Source organism: Bos mutus, chromosome 1 (genome assembly GCF_027580195.1).
Source record: "Bos mutus isolate GX-2022 chromosome 1, NWIPB_WYAK_1.1, whole genome shotgun sequence".
In the NCBI taxonomy this organism is placed as follows: Eukaryota; Metazoa; Chordata; class Mammalia; order Artiodactyla; family Bovidae; genus Bos; species Bos mutus.
The window spans coordinates 105,386,733-105,404,960 of record NC_091617.1 but is presented as its reverse complement, the minus strand read 5'-3'; the positions used below and the strand labels follow the sequence as shown (position 1 = coordinate 105,404,960).

General features: G+C 37.7%; 1 protein-coding gene across 8 annotated transcripts in view; it reads left to right on the top strand.

Moving 5' to 3' along the window:
• PPM1L (protein phosphatase, Mg2+/Mn2+ dependent 1L) overlaps positions 1-18,228 on the top strand; it is a 332,129-nt gene that overhangs the window by 195,011 nt on the left and 118,890 nt on the right. For 5 of the 8 annotated variants that reach the window (XM_070373943.1, XM_070373959.1, XM_070373977.1 and 2 more), the window contains one exon: positions 15,822-15,858. The exons of the other annotated variants lie outside the window; for them this stretch is intronic. In XM_070373943.1, coding sequence (XP_070230044.1) covers positions 15,822-15,858 — 37 coding nt within the window. The remainder of the gene's footprint in view (positions 1-15,821; positions 15,859-18,228) is intronic. 8 annotated transcript variants of the gene reach the window in all.

The window sequence follows — 18,228 nt, the reverse complement described above, 5'->3', positions numbered from 1 at the left end:
AGCCCACCAGGTTCCTCCGTCCCTGGGATTCTCCAGGCAAGAACACTGGAGTGGGTTGCCATTTCCTTCTCCAATTTGTGATATATACCATATATTTGAAGGATAATTGCTTTACCAAATTTTGTTGTTTTCTTTCAGGTATCAACATGAATCAGCCATAGGTATATACATGTCCCCTCCCTCTTGAACCTCCCTCCCATCTCCCTCTCCATCCCACCCCTCTAGATTTTTACAGAGACCCTGTTTGAGTTCCCTGACTCATACAGCAAATTCCCACTGACTATCTATTTTACGTATGGTATATATCACATCTTTATCCATTAATTTCTGGACATTTAGGTTGCTTCCATGTCTTGGCTGTTGTAAATAGTACTATGAACATTGTGGGTATATATATCCTTTAAAAAAAATTGAAGTATAGTTGATTTACAGTATCCTGTAAGTTCTAGGTATATAGCATGAAGATTTGGTCAGAGAATATACACGTGTGTATCCATGTGTGCTCAATCATGTCCCACTATTTGCAACCCCATGGACTAGAGCCTGCCAGGCTAGTCCATGGGATTTCCCAAGCAAGAATACTGGAGCAGGTTGCGATTTCCTAGTCCAGGGGATCTTCCTGGCTCAGGGTTTCAGCCTGCATCTTCTACATTGGCAGGAGGATTCTTTATCATTGTGCCACCTGGGAAGCCCATATATATATGTGTGTGTATATATAGGCTATGTGTGTGTACATGTATGCATATATATATACATATATACACACACACGCACATACATATAGGAAAGCCCTATAGGCTATGTGTGTGTGTGTATATACATATATATACACACTATATGTATATGATTCAGTTATATATATATATATATATTTCATGAAAAGATGGGTACAATAAAGAACAGAAATGTTATGGAGCTAACAGAAGCAGAAGATATTAAGAAGAGGTGGCAACAATACACAGAAGAACTATAGAAAAAAGATCTTCATGACACAGATAACCACAATGGTGTGATACTCACCTAGAGCTAGACATTGTAGAATGCAAAGTCAAGTGGGCCTTAGGAAGCATCACTACAAACAAAGCTAGTGGAGATGATGGAATTCCAGTTGAGCTATTTCAAATCCTAAAAGATGATGTTGTTAAAGTACTTCACTCAATATGAGAGCAAGTTTGGAAAAGTCAGCAGTGGCCACAGGACTGGAAAAGGTCAGTTTTCATTCCAATCCCAAGAAAGGCAATGCCAAAGAATGCTCATACTACCGCACAATTGCACTCATCTCACAAGCTAGCAAAGTAATGCTTAAAATTCTCCAAGCCAGGCTTCAGCAATATGTGAACTGTGAACTTCCAGATGTTCAAGCTGGATTTAGAAAGGGCAGAGGAACCAGAGATCAAATTCAGAGCTAACATCAGTTGGATCATCGAAAAAGCAAGAGTTCCAGAAAAACATCTACTTCTGCTTTATTGACCACATCAAAGCCTTTGACTGTGTGGATCACAACAAACTGGAAAATTCTTCAAGAGATGGAAATACCAGACCACCTTACCTGCCTCCTGAGAAATCTGTATGCAGGTCAAGAAGCAACAGTTAGAACTGAACATGGAACAACAGGCTGGTTCCAGACTGGGGAAGGAGTACATCAAGACTGTATATTGTCACCCTGCTTATTTAACTTATATGCAGAGTACATCATGTGAAATGCCAGGCTGGATGAAGCACAAGCTGGAGTCAAGATTGCCAGGAGAAATATCAATAACCTCAGATATGCAGATGACACCACCCTTATGGCAAAAAGTGAAGAGGAACTAAAAAGCCTCTTGATGAAAGTGAAAGAGGAGAGTGAAAAAGTTGGCTTAAAGCTCAACATTCAGAAAACTAAAATCATGGCATCTGGTCCCATCACTTCATGGCAAATAGATGGGGAAACAATAAAAACAGTGCCAGACTTTATTTTCTTGGGCTCCAAAAATCACTGCAGGTGATGACTGCAGCAATGAAATTAAAGGCACTTACTCCTTGGAAGGAAAGTTATGACCAACCTAGACATCATATTAAAAAGCAGAGACATTACTTTGCCAACAAAGGTCCATCTAGTCAAAACTATGGTTTTTCCAGTAGTCATGTGTGGATGTGTGAGTTGGACTATAAAGAAAGCTTTTAAACTGGGGTGTTGAAGAAGACTCTTGAGAGTCCCTTGGACTGCAAGGAGATTCAACCAGTCAATCTTAAAGGAAGTCAGTCCTGAATATTCATTGGAAGGACTTTTGTTGAAGCTGAAACTCCAATACTTTGGCCAAATGGCAACCCACTCCAGTGTTCTTGCCTGGAGAATCCCAGGGACGGGGGAGCCTGTTGGGCTGCCGTCTATGGGGTCGCACAGAGTCGGACACGACTGAAGCAACTTAGCAGCAGCAACAGCAGTGTGTATATGTTAGTCCCAAACTCCTAATTTATCCCTCCCCCACCCTCCTTTCTTTTTTGGTAACCAGAAATTTGTTTTTTTGTGTCTGTGAGTTTCTTTTTATTTTGGAAATAAGTTCACTTGTGTCTATTTTTTTTTTTTTAGATTCCACGTATAGGCAATGTCATATGTTTGTCTTTCTCTGTCTGTACTTCACTTAGTATGATAATCTCTGGGTCCCTCCATGTTGTTGCAAATGGAATTATTTCTTTTTGTAGCCGAGTAGTATTCCATTGTGTGTGTGAAATACACACACACACCATATCTTCTTTATCCATTCATTTGCTAATGGACATTTAGATTGCTTCCATGTCTTGGCTGTTGTAAACAGTGCTGCAGTGAATATTGGGCTTCATATATCTTTTCAAATTAAGGTTACATCCAGATATAGGTCCAGGAATGGGATTCTTTTATCATATCGCAACTCAATTTTTAGTTTTCTGAGGAATCTCCATACTGTTTTCCATATGGCTGCACTAATTTACATTCCTACCAACAGTGTAGAAGGGTTCCCTTTCTCCATACCCTCTCCAGCATTTGTTGTGACTTCTTAATGCTAGACATTCTTACCAGTGTGAGCTAGTACGTCATTGTAGTTTTGATTTGCATTTCTCTGATAATTCACAGTGTTAAACATCCTTTCATGTGCTTATTGGCTATCTGTTTGTCTTTGGAAGAATGTCTGTTTAGATCTTCTGCCCACTTTTGATTGGGTTATCTGATTTTTTGTTGTTGTTGTTATTGAGTTGTACGAGCTATTTGTATGTTTTAGAATTAAGCCCTTGTCTGTTGCACCATTTGCTAATATTTTCTCCCACTCCATAGGTTGTCTTTTCATTTTGTTTATCTTTTCCTTCACTATGCAAAAGATTATAAGTTTGATTAGGTTGCATTTGTTTATTTTTGCCTGTATTTATGTTGCCTTGGGAGATTGACCTAAGAAAACACTGGTACAATTTATGCAGTAAATTTTAGGATTATTTGTTCTAGTTCTGTGACAAACAGCATGGAATATTTGATAAGGATCACATTAAATCTTTAGATTGCTTTAGGTAGTATGGCCATTTAAACAATATTAATTCTTCAAATCCAAAGGCATGGAATATTGTTCCACTTCTTTAAATCATCTTCAGTTTCTTTTGTCAGTGTTTTCTAGTTCTTAGCATGTAAGTCTTTCACCTCTGTGGTCAGGTTTATTCCTAAATGTTTTATTTTTCTGATGGAATTTTAAAAGGGATTCTAGTAACATCATATTTTAAAGCATTGTAGTTTTGTATTGTGTACTGATTATGAACTGAGTACAGCTGTTGTTTAGAAATATTATAGGAAACAATTCATTTTGATTTTATTAGCACTTGAAATGTTATGACCCAAATAAATGATTTTTATTAGTAATTTACCTATTTTAAGAAAAAGTTTTAAATTGTTTACAAAATTAAGACAAATAGAAAACAAAGTAATAAGGAACTTGGAACAAAAACCAGATAGGTAAAAAAAAAAATTTTTTTTAAAGAAGAATAAATTTATTAGAAAACCAAATAAAAAAAAATGAGTTATTTTTGGAAACCTGACCTCCAAGGAAAGAGGAGAGTGAGGGCACTACTTTGCTGCATTTCTTGTCTCTTGACCATCAGTTTTCCTTGTCTTTCTTGTGAGTGTCTTCACCTCCCTATATGCCCAACCCTCTCATCATTTGCAAGAATGGGAGACTTGGGAGCCTGAGAGTTTGGTGGGAAATGACCCACAGCTGACCAAGAATTTATAGCACACAAATAGAAAGTGTACATTCTTTTTGTTGCCTTGACAATTTTTCCTGAATTGAGAGCTTCACATACTGTCTTGCCTGGGCTGTAACCTAACTTTCTCTCTTTATCTGAAATCTGGGCCAGGAATGATAGAACAAATGACTTCAGACAGTCTGATTACAGAGAAAAGGTTTTTTGACCCAAAACTTTCTGTTTATGAATTTTAAATGGCTGAATCTCTCTTTAATAACAGTGCCTCTTGAGAAATGTATTTAATGGAGGTTTATGTTGTTATGGATATTTCAACCTATTGGTGTAATTACCATATGTCATTAATCCTGTTCCTACAGGGAATTGGTCTTTGGTCTTTTATTTTTTTTTCTAAAGCTAACAGGTAACAAAAGCAAATGTTTTCAACTTCAGCATGTTATTCATTTTAAATGTAAGTTGGCAAGATGAGGATATGAAAAACAAGAAATCTAGATCAGTTTCTTAAAAAGTGAAAACCATTAAGGTATGTTTAAACTACATGCCTCATGACTTCCCTCTCTGGGCTGGTGTTATATAGTGTACTTCTCAGCTGCCTCTTCTGTTTTTAGACTTTGATTTTCTGTGGGTTACATCTGTTCCTGTTCTGCTCTGCCCTACCACACATGCCTTTTTGGTAGGTTTCCTGCTGTGACCAGAGTCAAAATGATTGGAAAGGAGGGAAGCTTGACATTTAAGGAGGTTAATTTAAGAGATAGCACATTCAGTGTTCCCATGGTACCTCCTACCTACCTATTGTTTTTTCTTCCTTTTCCCCTTTTTTCATCCAATTTTTTTTAATTAAAGTAATATGTATTCATTGTAGAAATCCTCAAAAATAAAAAAAACTTTGAGGAGGAAAAAAAAAAATCACATGTAATTCCTCTACCCAGAGAGAACCACTGTTGAGAGTCCTTCTGTGTAGTGGTGAACCTCCTTGTTTTATGTGTATGTGAGTTCACACCAGAGTTTGATAAACATTCTTTCAGGGAGCAGTACTGTAAATTTTTTACATTATTAAAACTTCTTTTACATCATTTTTGATGGTTGTGTTGTGTTCCATCATATAAATATATGTAGACAGGGACAACATATTTATTTGAAAACAAAAGCCTTACACCCTAAACCCTGAAGGTAAGTTACAGGCCATGGAAGGGTAAGTGTACAGTTGATGCACCTGTGAAGACCTGGGTGTAACTCACTGAAGCTTGGGCTGCTGGAATGTCCAGGCAACCGAACTGCTAAGACTTTGAGGAGAGTCTAGATTGTTCCATCTCTTCTTTTTCACATCTGGTGCCTTGCTTCCTTCGTGGCTAAAACAAGTTTCTGGGAACAGGGTTTCTCACTGTCTTTGCTCAAAGTGAACAACACAATTTCTATACAATGTTTTTTCCTTAAAGTCATGAGAATGTGTCGTCTGTGGGACTGTTCAACTTTTTTTTAAATAGTAAATGAACTTCATATTGACAGTCACGTAATTCTCTCATCTTGCAGGATGTAGTTTAGATTCTAATCCATTAATCTAATCTCTCCTCAAGCTCCATCTTTGAATAATGTGATTTGTGACAGCTGTGGGGTAACCTTTCTGGCAGGAAGGAGGCTGGGGAGTGACTAGCTGCATACATTTGTGTATGTATATGTATATAAATGGCTCTTATGTTTGGTTTTGTGTGGTCGAAAGAATAGTGATCCATCAGTTCCAGTTTGCCAGGCCAGAAGTCTGCACTGCAGCAGAGACACTGGAAAATATGGAGATGGTGTATGCCTAGGCAGAACTGAAGTGGCGTTGCATAAACAGTAGAATTTGCTGCTTCTCTGTTTGCTTTTCCCAGCGACTTGTCCTGGGACTTGGAGCTCTGAACCTCAGAAACCCCAGAGAAGAATGAGCCTTAGTGAAGGAGTCTTAATTGCACCAAATCAAAGCTCGTTGAGTCAGCCAGGTCATTAACTTCTTGATATTTAATTACTAGCTGTTCCACTGCTAGAAAATGTCATCAGGCCCTTGCACTAAATCTGTTCGTAAAAAATGCATTTTTCCCTTTGAATGGTTCATATTTTGTTGTATGGTAGAAAGATCAGAGAAACATTTTGACAGTCCAGTAAAGTTGGAGGTGCCAGCTGCTGTGTCCTAGGCCACTCTTGCTCTCCCAATGGCTAACAAGTCCTGTTGAAGAAACATATTCGAAGGTCCTGTAATAACCTAAGACTCTCTGAGTCACATTTGAGATGGATTCTACCTAGGTGTTTTGTTTGTCTGTTTTTTCCTCTCCTTGATTATAATGGTCATGTATGGGGAATTGGGAGAGAATTTTCATTGATTTTTTTGACATTGTTTTAATGGCTCAAGATTCATTCAGTCCTAAGTTATCAGTCTGACAACATGTGAAGAAACTTATGTAGTGCCTTCTCTAAACAGCTGTAAGTGAATAGAGTTTCTCAGATGGTTAGTATTCCCAATGGTGTGTTTGTCTTACGTTTTGAAATATGGTGGCAGCATCAACAGAATTGTTTCTTAACATATAAGTTATTTTATTGTGTAACTGTACCAGATAGCTACTGGCAGGTTCATTGTAATGCAAAATATCCTAAAATATGAAGTATTAGAAATAGTGTGCGATTTATGTTTCCTAATGGACTTAATGGGCTTCCCTGATAGTTCAGTTGATAAAGAATCCACCTGCAATGCAGGAGACCAGTGTTCGATCCCTGGGTTGGGAAGATCCCCTGGAGAAGGGAAAGGCTGCTCACTCCAGTATTCTGACCTAGAGAATTCCATGGACTGTGTAGTCCCTGGGGTCGCCAAGAGTCAGACATGACTGAGCAACTTTCACTTAATGGACTTAATAAATCCTGCCTAATATTATTTTATTTCTTTTTTAGGAGAGTTTAATTTATTGGTCACCGTAATTATTAATCATGACCTTTTAAATTACTCTCATTTTTTGTTTTATTTCATGTAGGTGGAGCCCCATATGGAATAATAATTATGCAGTGTTTTATAGAATAACTCTGAAGTGGGATGAATTTCACTCAAGAAAGCCAATCTAGTGTAATTTTGGGACTGGCCAAGTAGATTTTTTTTCTTAAATTTTTGTTTACTTTCGTTGCAGGAATATACATGTATAATTCTTAGCTAAGTTTCTGGCCCATAGTGAATGTTCAATAAGTAGTAGCACTTGTGAACATTTTCATTGTATTCACCAAAATATTTCAGCTTATTATTTTTTTTTACCTCTAGTAGCAGCAGCTTGTATGTTTTTGTTTGAAATAATTAAATCTCCAAGTATTTACAGAGTCTCACAGAATTAAAAGTAAACTCTGAATAAATTTTAATAAAATGTGTTTCCCAGGAGCTAGTAAAAGAATTTAAATTCATTTCATAGTCATCTGTGAATTAAAACTCTTCTCGTTTATCATCCATTTTCTTTAATGATAAAAGAATGCAAAACCACATGAGGGAACTCTTTGACACAATAGGTAAAAATGCCTATTGTCTGGTTAAAGCACTTCAGTACTTTGTACTATTTTTAAAATTCTAGATTCATACAATGTTTTATGCTCCAAGAGGAAATGAATTAGCATAAAGAGTCACTGAGCTATGGAAAATGTTATGTCACAAGTTCAGGATATTTTCTGAGTTTTTCAGTACATAATTATTGCTGAATACTTTTATAGGTATAGATCTATCTAAAATGAAGAGTTGTGTAGTTTAAGTCTGATATGTCAGTCTTTTTTTTTAAAGGACTAGTATTGAGTGCTTGCCTTAAAGTATTGTTTTTAAATTCTTACAAGTATTTTTCTGCTTCATTCTTAAATCATGACTGCTTATTAACACTATACTCCTGTAATGTTGAAAATCAGTCACACTATGTCTCATTTTTTCTGCTTTGTTAAGACTCAGCAAGAGAGTTGCTGTTATTTAATAAATGGATTTGTTCATCGTCGCTAACTGTCAGCAGGAATTTGAAGCCATCTGATTTCTGATTTCTGAGCTGGGTCTGTTAATTCAGTAATGGCTTCGCACTGCCAATGGATGGCTGCTAAGTCACTGAAGTTAACAGAGGTTTTAAAATACTTCTGTTCCAATGATATACAAAAATATGAGCATATTTTTAACCATCTGGATAATCAATGTGCCTTCTGTTCATTAGGCTTGTACTATTTAACTTAGAGAGATTACTACTTAGTATACCTGCAAAACAGAAAGTTTGCAAAATGGATGTAAGCAGCTTGTAAACTACTATTTTTTTCTCTGTGATTAGTCTGTTGAATTATAGTGAATTCTTGGGTTCTGTGGTTATATAGGTTTTATACATTTTTAAATTTGTATCCTGCCTTAAATTACTCATTAGCACGTCCAAAATAGGATGGTTTAACAGATGTGTGTATGAGTGTGTGCTCAGTCCTTCAGTCGTATCTGACTCTTTGCAACCCCATGGACTGTAGCCCGCCCAGCTCCTCTGCCCATGGGATTTCCCTGTCAAGAATACTGGAGTGAGTTGCCAGTACCTCCTGCAGGGGATCTTCTTAACCCAGGGATCGAACCCACGTCTCCTCCATCTCTTGCATTGGCAGGCGGATCCTTTACCACTGAACCACCTGGTGTGACAGAGGGAAACATTAAATACTTGCAAACATACATTTATTTTAAAAATTCATGTAATAAAATTTAAGACTGGAAGGAATTTGAAGATCCTCCAACCCGGTATTTTCCCTCCAGCCTGCTCCCCTATCTTATCGATGAGGAGACCGAAGGTCAGAGAGGTTAGTCTGTGTGCAGGAGCACATAGCCACAGAGCCGGCCAGTTGCAATGTGAACAGGAACCCGTGTTTCATAGTCCTGCTGGGGCTCCTTCCAGAGGAAACTAGAACAATGGAAAACTTTATTGTCCCATAGTTTACTGTGAAGTAGAATTACTTCCCCAAGGAAAGCATGCCTAGCCGTTTCCAAAGGTTTTGAAAGTAGGTGGGTGGTAGGGAGAAACAGTTATTATAGAGGGTCCACAGTGGGAACCTAAGGACAGACCAACAACATACTGTTTAGAATGCTGGGAACTTGCTAGGAAATTTATTTTTTAAAGTAACATCCATAAATTGATTCAACTATTCTTTTAAGGTCATAGAGAAAATAACTCCATTTCTTCATGCATTCTCACTTAGATTCATCTATCACATTTGGTTCACAAATCTATGAGGTAACTCAACAAGAATGTTATAGTTTTCCCTTCTACCACCAAGTGTATAAGAAAAGTAAGTTATCGTATATTGGGAAGTCACTTCTTCCCAATTATTATCTAATTTAGATGGTAAAGAATCTGCCAGCCAATGCAGGAGACCTGGTTTTGATCCCTGGGTTGGGAAGATCCCCTGGTGAAGGGAAAGGGAACCCACTCCAGTGTCCTTGCCTGGAGAATTCAATGGACAGAGGAGGCTGGCAGGCTACAGTTTATGGAGTGACAAAAGAGTCAGTCACAAAAAGAGTCTGACATAACTGAGTGACTCACACTTTCCCTATTATTGCCCACTTAAAGAACAATTGGATTGTATAGTTGAAATTTGCTAAGAGAGTAGAACTTAAATGTTCCCACCCCCACAAAAGAAAAATGAGAAAGGGGATGAGGAGAAGGAAGAGGAAAATATGAGGTGATGGATGTGTTAATTAACTAGATGGGAGGAATCCTTTCACATTGTAAAAAAAAAATATCAAGTCACCATGATGTACACTTTAAATATCTTACAGATTTACATGTTGATTATACCTCAACCTGAAAAAAAAAAAAAAAAGGAACAACTGAAACTTGACTCAAGATTGCCAGGAGAAATATCAATAACCTCAGATATGCAGATGACACCACCCTTATGGCAGAAAGCAAAGAAGAACTAAAGAGCCTCTTGATGAAAGTGAAAGAGGAGAGTGTAAAAGTTGGCTTAAAACTCGACATTCAGAAAACTAAGATCATGGCATACTGTCCCATCACTTCATGGCAAATAGATGGGGAGACAGTGAAAACAGTGCCTGACTTTATTTTTCTGGGTTCCAAATCACTACAGATGGTGATTGCAGCCATGAAATGAAAAGACTCTTACTCCTTGGAAGGAAAGTTATGACCAACCTAGACATCATATTAAAAAGCAGAGACATTACTTTGCCAACAAAGGTCCGTCTAGTTAAGGCTATGGTTTTTCCAGTGAGAGTTGGACTATAAAGAAAGCTGAGTACAGAAGAATTGATGCTTTTGAACTGTGGTGTTGAAGACTCTTGAGAGTCCCTTGGACTGCAAGGAGATCCAACTAGTCCATCGTAAACGAGACCAGTCCTGGGTGTTCATTGGAAGGACTGATGTTGAAGCTGAAAGTCCAATACTTTGGCCACCTGATGCGAAGAGTTGACTCATTTGAAAAGACCCTGATGCTGGGAAAGATTGAGGATGGAAGGAGAAGGGAACGACAGAGGATTAGATGGTTGGATGGCATCACTGACTTGATGGACATGGGTTTGGGTGAACTCTGGGAGTTGGTGATGGACAGGGAGGCCTGGCGTGCTCTGGTTCACGTGGTCGCAAAGAGTCAGACACGACTGAGCGACTGAACTGAACTGAAACTTGACTCAATCATAATACCTTGGAATCTCTCTAAGAAATATTTACTTTATAAGGCCCCAAAGTACAGTTAGAGCTTCTCTTGTGGCTCAAGGAGACTTGGTTTTGATCCCTGGTCAGAAAGATGCCCTGGAGAAGGAAATAGCAACCCACTCCAGTATTCTTGCCAGGTAAATCCCATGGGCAGAGCAGCCTAGCAGGCTGCAGTCCATGGGGTTAAAAAAGAGTTGGACATGACTTAGTGACAAAATAACAAAGCATAGTTAACTGTGCAGTCTGGAAATTGTTTAAAAACAACAACAACATTTTAATCTCAATATGACAAAGTTTAAGGCATCCTTAAAGGCATCCTTAGACAAGTGTGTTTGAAAATAATTTGTCTGTTTCTATCTAATTTAATATGATTAACTTAGTATTATCTACCTCAGATTTCCTTTCTGGCAGAATCTTCTTAAACGTCATAGCACCCTCCTCATTACCGCCCCATTTGCTGTTTTAAATCACAGTTGTGGTGATCCATTCTTTTGTTTAAAACACTTTAGGGGTTTGAAGTCTTTTTTCAAGCTTGTTGTTCAGTTGCTAAGGCATGTCCAACTCTTTGCAATCCCATGAACTGCAGCATGCCAGGCTTCCTGTCCTTCACTATCTCCCAGAGTTTGCTCAAACTCATGTCCATTGAGGTGGTTGCCATCCAACCATCTCATCCTCTGCCATCCACTTCTCCTCCTGCCCTCAATCTTTCCCAGCATCAGGGTCTTTTCTAGTGAGTCGGCTCTTCACATCAGGTGGCCAAAGTATTGGAGCTTCAGCATCAGTCCTTTCAATGAATGTTCAAGGTTGATTTCCTTTAGGATTGATTGGTTTGATCTCCTTTCCTTTAAGACTGACTGGTTGGATCTCCTTGCAATCCAAGGGACTCTCAAGAGTCTTCTCCAACACCACAGTTCAAAAGCATCAGTTCTTTGATGCTCAGCCTTCTTTATGGTCCCTCCTCACATCCATACATGTCTACTGGAAAAACCATGGCTTTGATTATACAGACCTTTGTTGGCAAAGTGATATCTCTGTTTTTTAATACTCTGTCTAGGTTTGTCATAGCTTTCCTTCCAAGGAGCAAATGTCAATTTCATGGCTGCAGTCACTGTCCACAGTGATTTTGGAGGCCCCCCCCCCAAAAAAAAAATCTGTCACTGTTTCCTCTTTTTCCCCATCTATTGCCATAAAGTGATGGGACTGGATGCCATGATCTTAGTTTTTTGAATGTTGAGTTTTAAGCCAGCTGTCTCACTCTCCTCTTTCTCTTCTATCAAGAGACTAGTTCGTCTTCACTTTCTGCCATCAAAGTGGTATCATCTACATATCTGGAGGTTGTTGATACTTCTTCCAACAATCTTGATTCCAGTCTGTGATTTATCCAGCCTGGCATTTCACATGATGTACTCTGCATAGAAGTTAAATAAGCAGGGTGACCATATACAGCCTTGTCATACTCCTTTCCAGGTTTTGAACCAGTCTGTTGTTCCATGTCTGGTTCTAACTGTTGCTTCTTGACCCAGACACAGATTTCTCAGGGGACACAGGTAAGGTGGTCTGGTATTCCTATCTCTTGAAGAATTTTCCACAGTTTGTTGTTGTGATCCACACAGTCAAAGCTTTAGTGTAGTCAGTGAAGCAGATGTTTTTTTTTGGAATTCCCTTGCTTTCTCTGTGATCCAACAGATGTTGGCAATTTGATCTCTGGTTCCTCTGCCTTTTCTAAATTCAGCTTGCACATCTAGAAGTTCTTGGTTCACATACGGCTAAAGACTGGCTTGAAGGATTTTGAGCATTACCTTGCCAGCTTTTCAAGCTATGGATTTAATAATTTGGACTAGAATCAAATAGTGGCTTGGGTTGAAATTCCAGCTTTACCATTTAGTAAGCTAAGCAAGTTAAGTAATATTTTTGGCCTTATTTGAAAAATAGGTATAAAAATAGTACATATTTTTGAGAGTTATAATAAGTAAACATTTTGAGTGTTAGCCTAGTGTTCAGCATTAGAAAGATACTTAATAAATGTTAGCTATTCCTACTTATTATTTTCATAGAATTAAAATGAAAATTCCTAAGTATACATATGTGGTTCCAGTCTGCTGTTAGTTCTTAATCTTCTTCTATTTCTTCCATGTTTTCCTCCCCTTTGGTACAGTCCACTGCAGCCCTAGAACCCAATTTTAGCCCGAAACATACTAGGCTTTTTCATGCCTCTGACTTTGTGTGGGCTGTGATCTCTGCCTGGATTACCACCCAGTCCATTGTTCTGGTCATTCCTTGCATCTCTCAAGATTCAGCTCATACATCCCTTGTGACATGGTGTCTCCAAGGCTTCTCAGAATTTATTGTTTGTAGTTACTACTCTCGTTTGTAGTTATCTGTTTGCCACTCATCTGCTTCCTTAAATCATAAGCTCTTTGAGGGCAAGGATTTTCTTGCTCTCTATGTTCACCATAATGCTAGGAACATTGTTAACCCATGGTCATTATGTTATAAGAATGCATAGATGAGTGAATTACTAGGCTTGCTTTGCAGTCCAGTACAGACAGGCATCTGCTTATCATAATTGAATTTTAGCAACAGCTCCTCTGGTCAAGAAGAGGACAACCATCCTTCACTGCTGCTGCTGCTAAGTTGCTTCAGTCGTGTCTGACTCTGTGCGACCCCTTTTTTTGTTTTCCTCTTGAGTATCATTTTATTTAGGTATTTCTCTTGATTCATGAATGCCATCTGGTGGACAAAAGGGTAACTACAGACTCATGCTTCAGTCAGTTCTGTTGCTCAGTCGTCCACCCCGTGGACTGCAGCATGCCAGGCTTCCCTGGCCATCGCCAACTCCCAGAACTTGCTCATATTCATCAAATCAGTGATGCCATCCAACCATCTCATCTGCTGTCGTCCCCTTCTCTTCCTGCCTTCAGTCTTTTGCAGCATCAGGGTCTTTTCCAAGACCCTGATGACTCATGCTTAACCAAAGCCATATGAGCCTAAGGCTCATGCTTAAGCAAAAACTATATGAGCCTAAAACCATATGAGTCTAAGGCTAACCAGAACCACATGAGCCTAAGGCTCATGCTTAACCAAAACCATATGGAAGTTAAAGTGATTGTTACTCATTAATATGGAATTTCCCACTGTTTCATGTTGGTTTCCAGAAGCAGAGTGAAAGAACCAAAAACTCCTTGGTATTGTCCTTTCATTCTTGTACATTTGGTTTCTTAACATTTTAAGAAGTCAATCCGTCCCAAGTAATGTTTTCAAACACTATTTGGGCAAATAAGATGTATGGAACTAAATGTTGTGTATCTGTTCCAGTATGTGATAGAATAAAACTTTCAAGTTTTATAATGCTTCTTTATAAAAATATTTAAACTATGGCTTTAGGAACTTTCCAGACTCTAATTGCTTTTCTAATTGCTTTAGCTCATAAAGAGAATAGTGGTACAGATTCTAGAGCAGATGGTTCATCCAGTGTATATAGCTCTAACATCTGAAATTGCTTATGAATTTTTTTGTTATAAAATGAAAAATAACTTGTAATTTAAGTAATTTAAAGTAAACTGATTATCTAAAATTTGGATATTGAATTTTAAAAATGTTTCTGTGACACCAAAGTCTTTTGATTGATTCATTCCCCAAGCATTTACTGAGTGCCTACCTAATGCCTGATATTGTACACAAAATGCTAAAGAACCAGAGATGAAACGTGTAGTTTCAGTTTTGGCTCAATTAATGAATATTTAGGTTAGAATGTAAAGCTATGTAACTTTTCATAAGACAAATCATACCAGCACCATTTAGATTTTCATAAGAATTCCTTATTTTCGTTGACCCATCCATGTGCATTATAAACATGACAGATTTTAAAGATAACAGTTCATGCCTTTTGATGGGTTTTCTTGGAGCATGTGAATCTAAAGGGAAGTTCTTTATAACTTCTAATAAAAAGTAAGTATGCATTTAGTCTTCATATTTCTGGCTTCTTATATTGCACTTATCTGATGGATAGACCTTATTTTTGCATTTCAACTGTCTGAAGCACTATAATGAACCAGGAGGTTAACAAGGACTAGGGGGAAACCACAAAACCCATACACCTACCTCCTTCCATTAAGAAGGTTAAACATTTTCCAGATCTTTAGGGTAGACAATTGTTCATAAAGTAGCTGCTTCAAAGTAGGGTTATCTGCTTATGGAAGAGAACTCAGAGCCTCTTACAGTATCAGGGAGCTTTGGTGTGGGAGCCAGTTTCATATACAGGAGGTGTGCACATTTCAACCCTTCTTTCATATTCCAAAAAATGACCTTAAATCATAAAAAAAACACACTGGATTTTCTTCCATGCATACTCTTTGAAAAATTGCAGAAGTATGTGTTTCAGTTTAGAAACATTACCGTGAAAAGAGGTTAAAATAATTTTTCATCATTTAGACTGTGAAGTTGAGTTAAATGGGACATTCACTTATGTGGAACTGTTCATTCCCTGATGGCACTTGTTAAATGAGGTATTACAGAATCAAGCTATCATTTATACACCTTTCATTTGAAAAATTACATAGGACACACACACACACACACATACATATATATATATATATCTCCAAATTTAATTTTCTCTTTAACTGAAGAACCAAAAAAAAAAAAAGAGGGGGTGGCCTGAGAATTTATCTAGTTCTTTGAAAGGATACCATTAAAATATTAAGTTAAAATGTATTATATATAAAATTTTATTCCATGCATCGCTTGAAGGAAAGATTTCAGAGCTCCCAGCTCAATTTATAAATAGCTATTCAAAGTAGAAATGGCGAGCTACCTGTCTTCTAACACTCTATTCACCTTCAGTATTGAATTGCCTGAATGTAGACATATGATTTGTGTTCAAAAAAGAAAGCTTGGTTTATTGAGTGGATGTCATAAGTCATGTTAACTTATTTAATGACTTCTTTATCCTAGGGCATTCAGATCAATATGTTTTGAAGAAGAATCACAGGTACTACCTTGGGGAATAAAAGGCAATTAATAATTGAGTATTGTGAATGGCAAAGTTTATGTTTTTTTCTTGTCTGACAATTTCCATACTGATTTATGACATTTGGAAGTTGCTTGTTGCAATGATAAATCTTGAGGTGAGTCTCCATTGGATATGGACTGTCTGGCTATAGGACCTAAAGACAAGATACTGCTCCATAGCAGATGGCTTTTGCTTGCCATTTGACAGCCCTCACTAAGCAATTCATTATTTTCTAAGGTTGAAGCAGCTGTGGATTACTATAATTATGAATTTATTATGTCTCTGCCAATCTACTATGGATCCTAATTTAAACTTTACATGTCTCTTTGGAACCTTGTTCATTTTCTCATGATTATGTGGTTCCCAACAAATGACAGTTTTGAAAATCCAAAGTTAAGTTAGTTTTTTATGGGGCATCACCAGTTTCCCATTGTTTTTAGAATGTCTAGGGACATTTTCATTTTTCAAGTTGAAGCAGCTACTCTTTATATTGTCTGGTTACATTTTTATCCACTCATTTCCTTTGAGGATTGCTGCAGGACTGTAATTTCTAAGACTTTCTGACTTTTTAGGTTGTATGGTTAAGTGGAAAGCATTAGAATGCTTAAGAAATCTCTCTGGGATATTAGAATTTTAAATCACTTTGTTGGGTTTACACAGCAAATCATATGTACTTATATTTTGCTGCTGCTGCTAAGTCGCTTCAGTCGTGTCCAACTCTGTGCGACCCCACAGACGGCAGCCCACCAGGCTTTCCCGTCCCTGGGATTCTCCAGGCAAGAAAACTGGAGTGGGTTGCCATTTCCTTCTCCAATACATGAAAGTAAAAAGTAAAAGTGAAGTCGCTCAGTCGTGTCCGACTCTTAGCGACCCCATGGACTGCAGCCTACCAGGCTCCTCTGTCCATGGATTTTCTAGGCAAGAGTACTGGAGTGGGGTCCCATTGCCTTCTCCGACTTATATCTTAGAACCAATCAAATTGTCTTGTGATTATATGTTTAGTCATTTCTGTAACTAGGTTGTGAACTCTTTCATGGTAACAACTCTGTACAACTTATTTTCATACACCTGAAACCCAACACATTGTTCAATACATTTCATTTATTTCAATACAATAATAAATAAGTTAAACAATGTCAATTGTATACACACACACCTGCTAATTTTGCTTTAGTTTGATAATGCATCTATATCAGGGTTCATTAAACTTTTTCTATAAGAAGTCATACAGTAAATGTTTTAGGCTTTGTTTCACAAACTCTCTCTCAATAGCTCAGTGCTTCCATTGAAGTTCAGAAGCAACCATAGACAATATGTGAACAATTGAGTGAGACCATGTTGCAATGAAACTTTATTCACAAAATAGGTTTTTTTACTGTAGTTTGCGACCCTTGATTTAGACCAAGGCTCATGAACACATTTTATCTCCTGTGCTAACTTTGGTTGATTGGTTGCTGCCTGGAGCACTGTATTGAGATGAATTCTCAGGGTATGTCTGGGCACAATGGCGAATAGCTCTTTAATTGATTAATATTGTCTCCCATAGGCATTTTTTGGATTCTTCCTATATTTTAAGGATACCATGACCTGTGAAGATGATAGCCTTTATTTCTTTGCTTTGGGTGCTGGGGACTCAGATTTTAATTCATCACTAACAAATCAAAGGAATCTTAAGCCATATATTTTGTGTCTCACCTTTATCCCTGGGCTTCATTTCAACTTTACTATCTTTTTTTCTTAGTCTCAATTTCCTAAAATTTACCTACACAAAATATTTATGACACTGCAGACTTTGTTGAAGAGCAAAGGATTGTAGGAAATATGCAGGGGACCATCTGTAAAACATCTATAAGTATACCTACCTTTCAGGGTTGTGAGAATTAAATAATTTATATAAAGGACCAAACATAGTACCTGGCACACAGTAAGTACTCAATAAATAGTAGCTGTTAAATATATGCCTACTAAAGAGCTGGCCCAACCCACTTAGAAAGGCGAATTACATTACTTATGATTTTTTTCAGCCTCTTCTCCCTGGTAGGCAGAAACACTAAAGATGGGAACACTCTCAATTACTCAGATTTTATCTTTCTGAGTCTCTCTCTGTGGGAAATACTAGGCCACACTATGCATTTGAGTCTTCTTTCCTACTCTTCTGTTTGTGGGGAACTTTATGCATGGAATAGGATCATGCATCAACACAGAAGAATAATGAAAGTGGAGTTTGGAGTGGAAAGGCCATTTGGCTTCCTTCTTACCCTATTGAGACGTACATTTCTTAAAAGAGAAAAGCTCATTTTAGTTTTATTCCTCTGAATTTGGGGGCAAAAATTTTACAACTTGGGACAA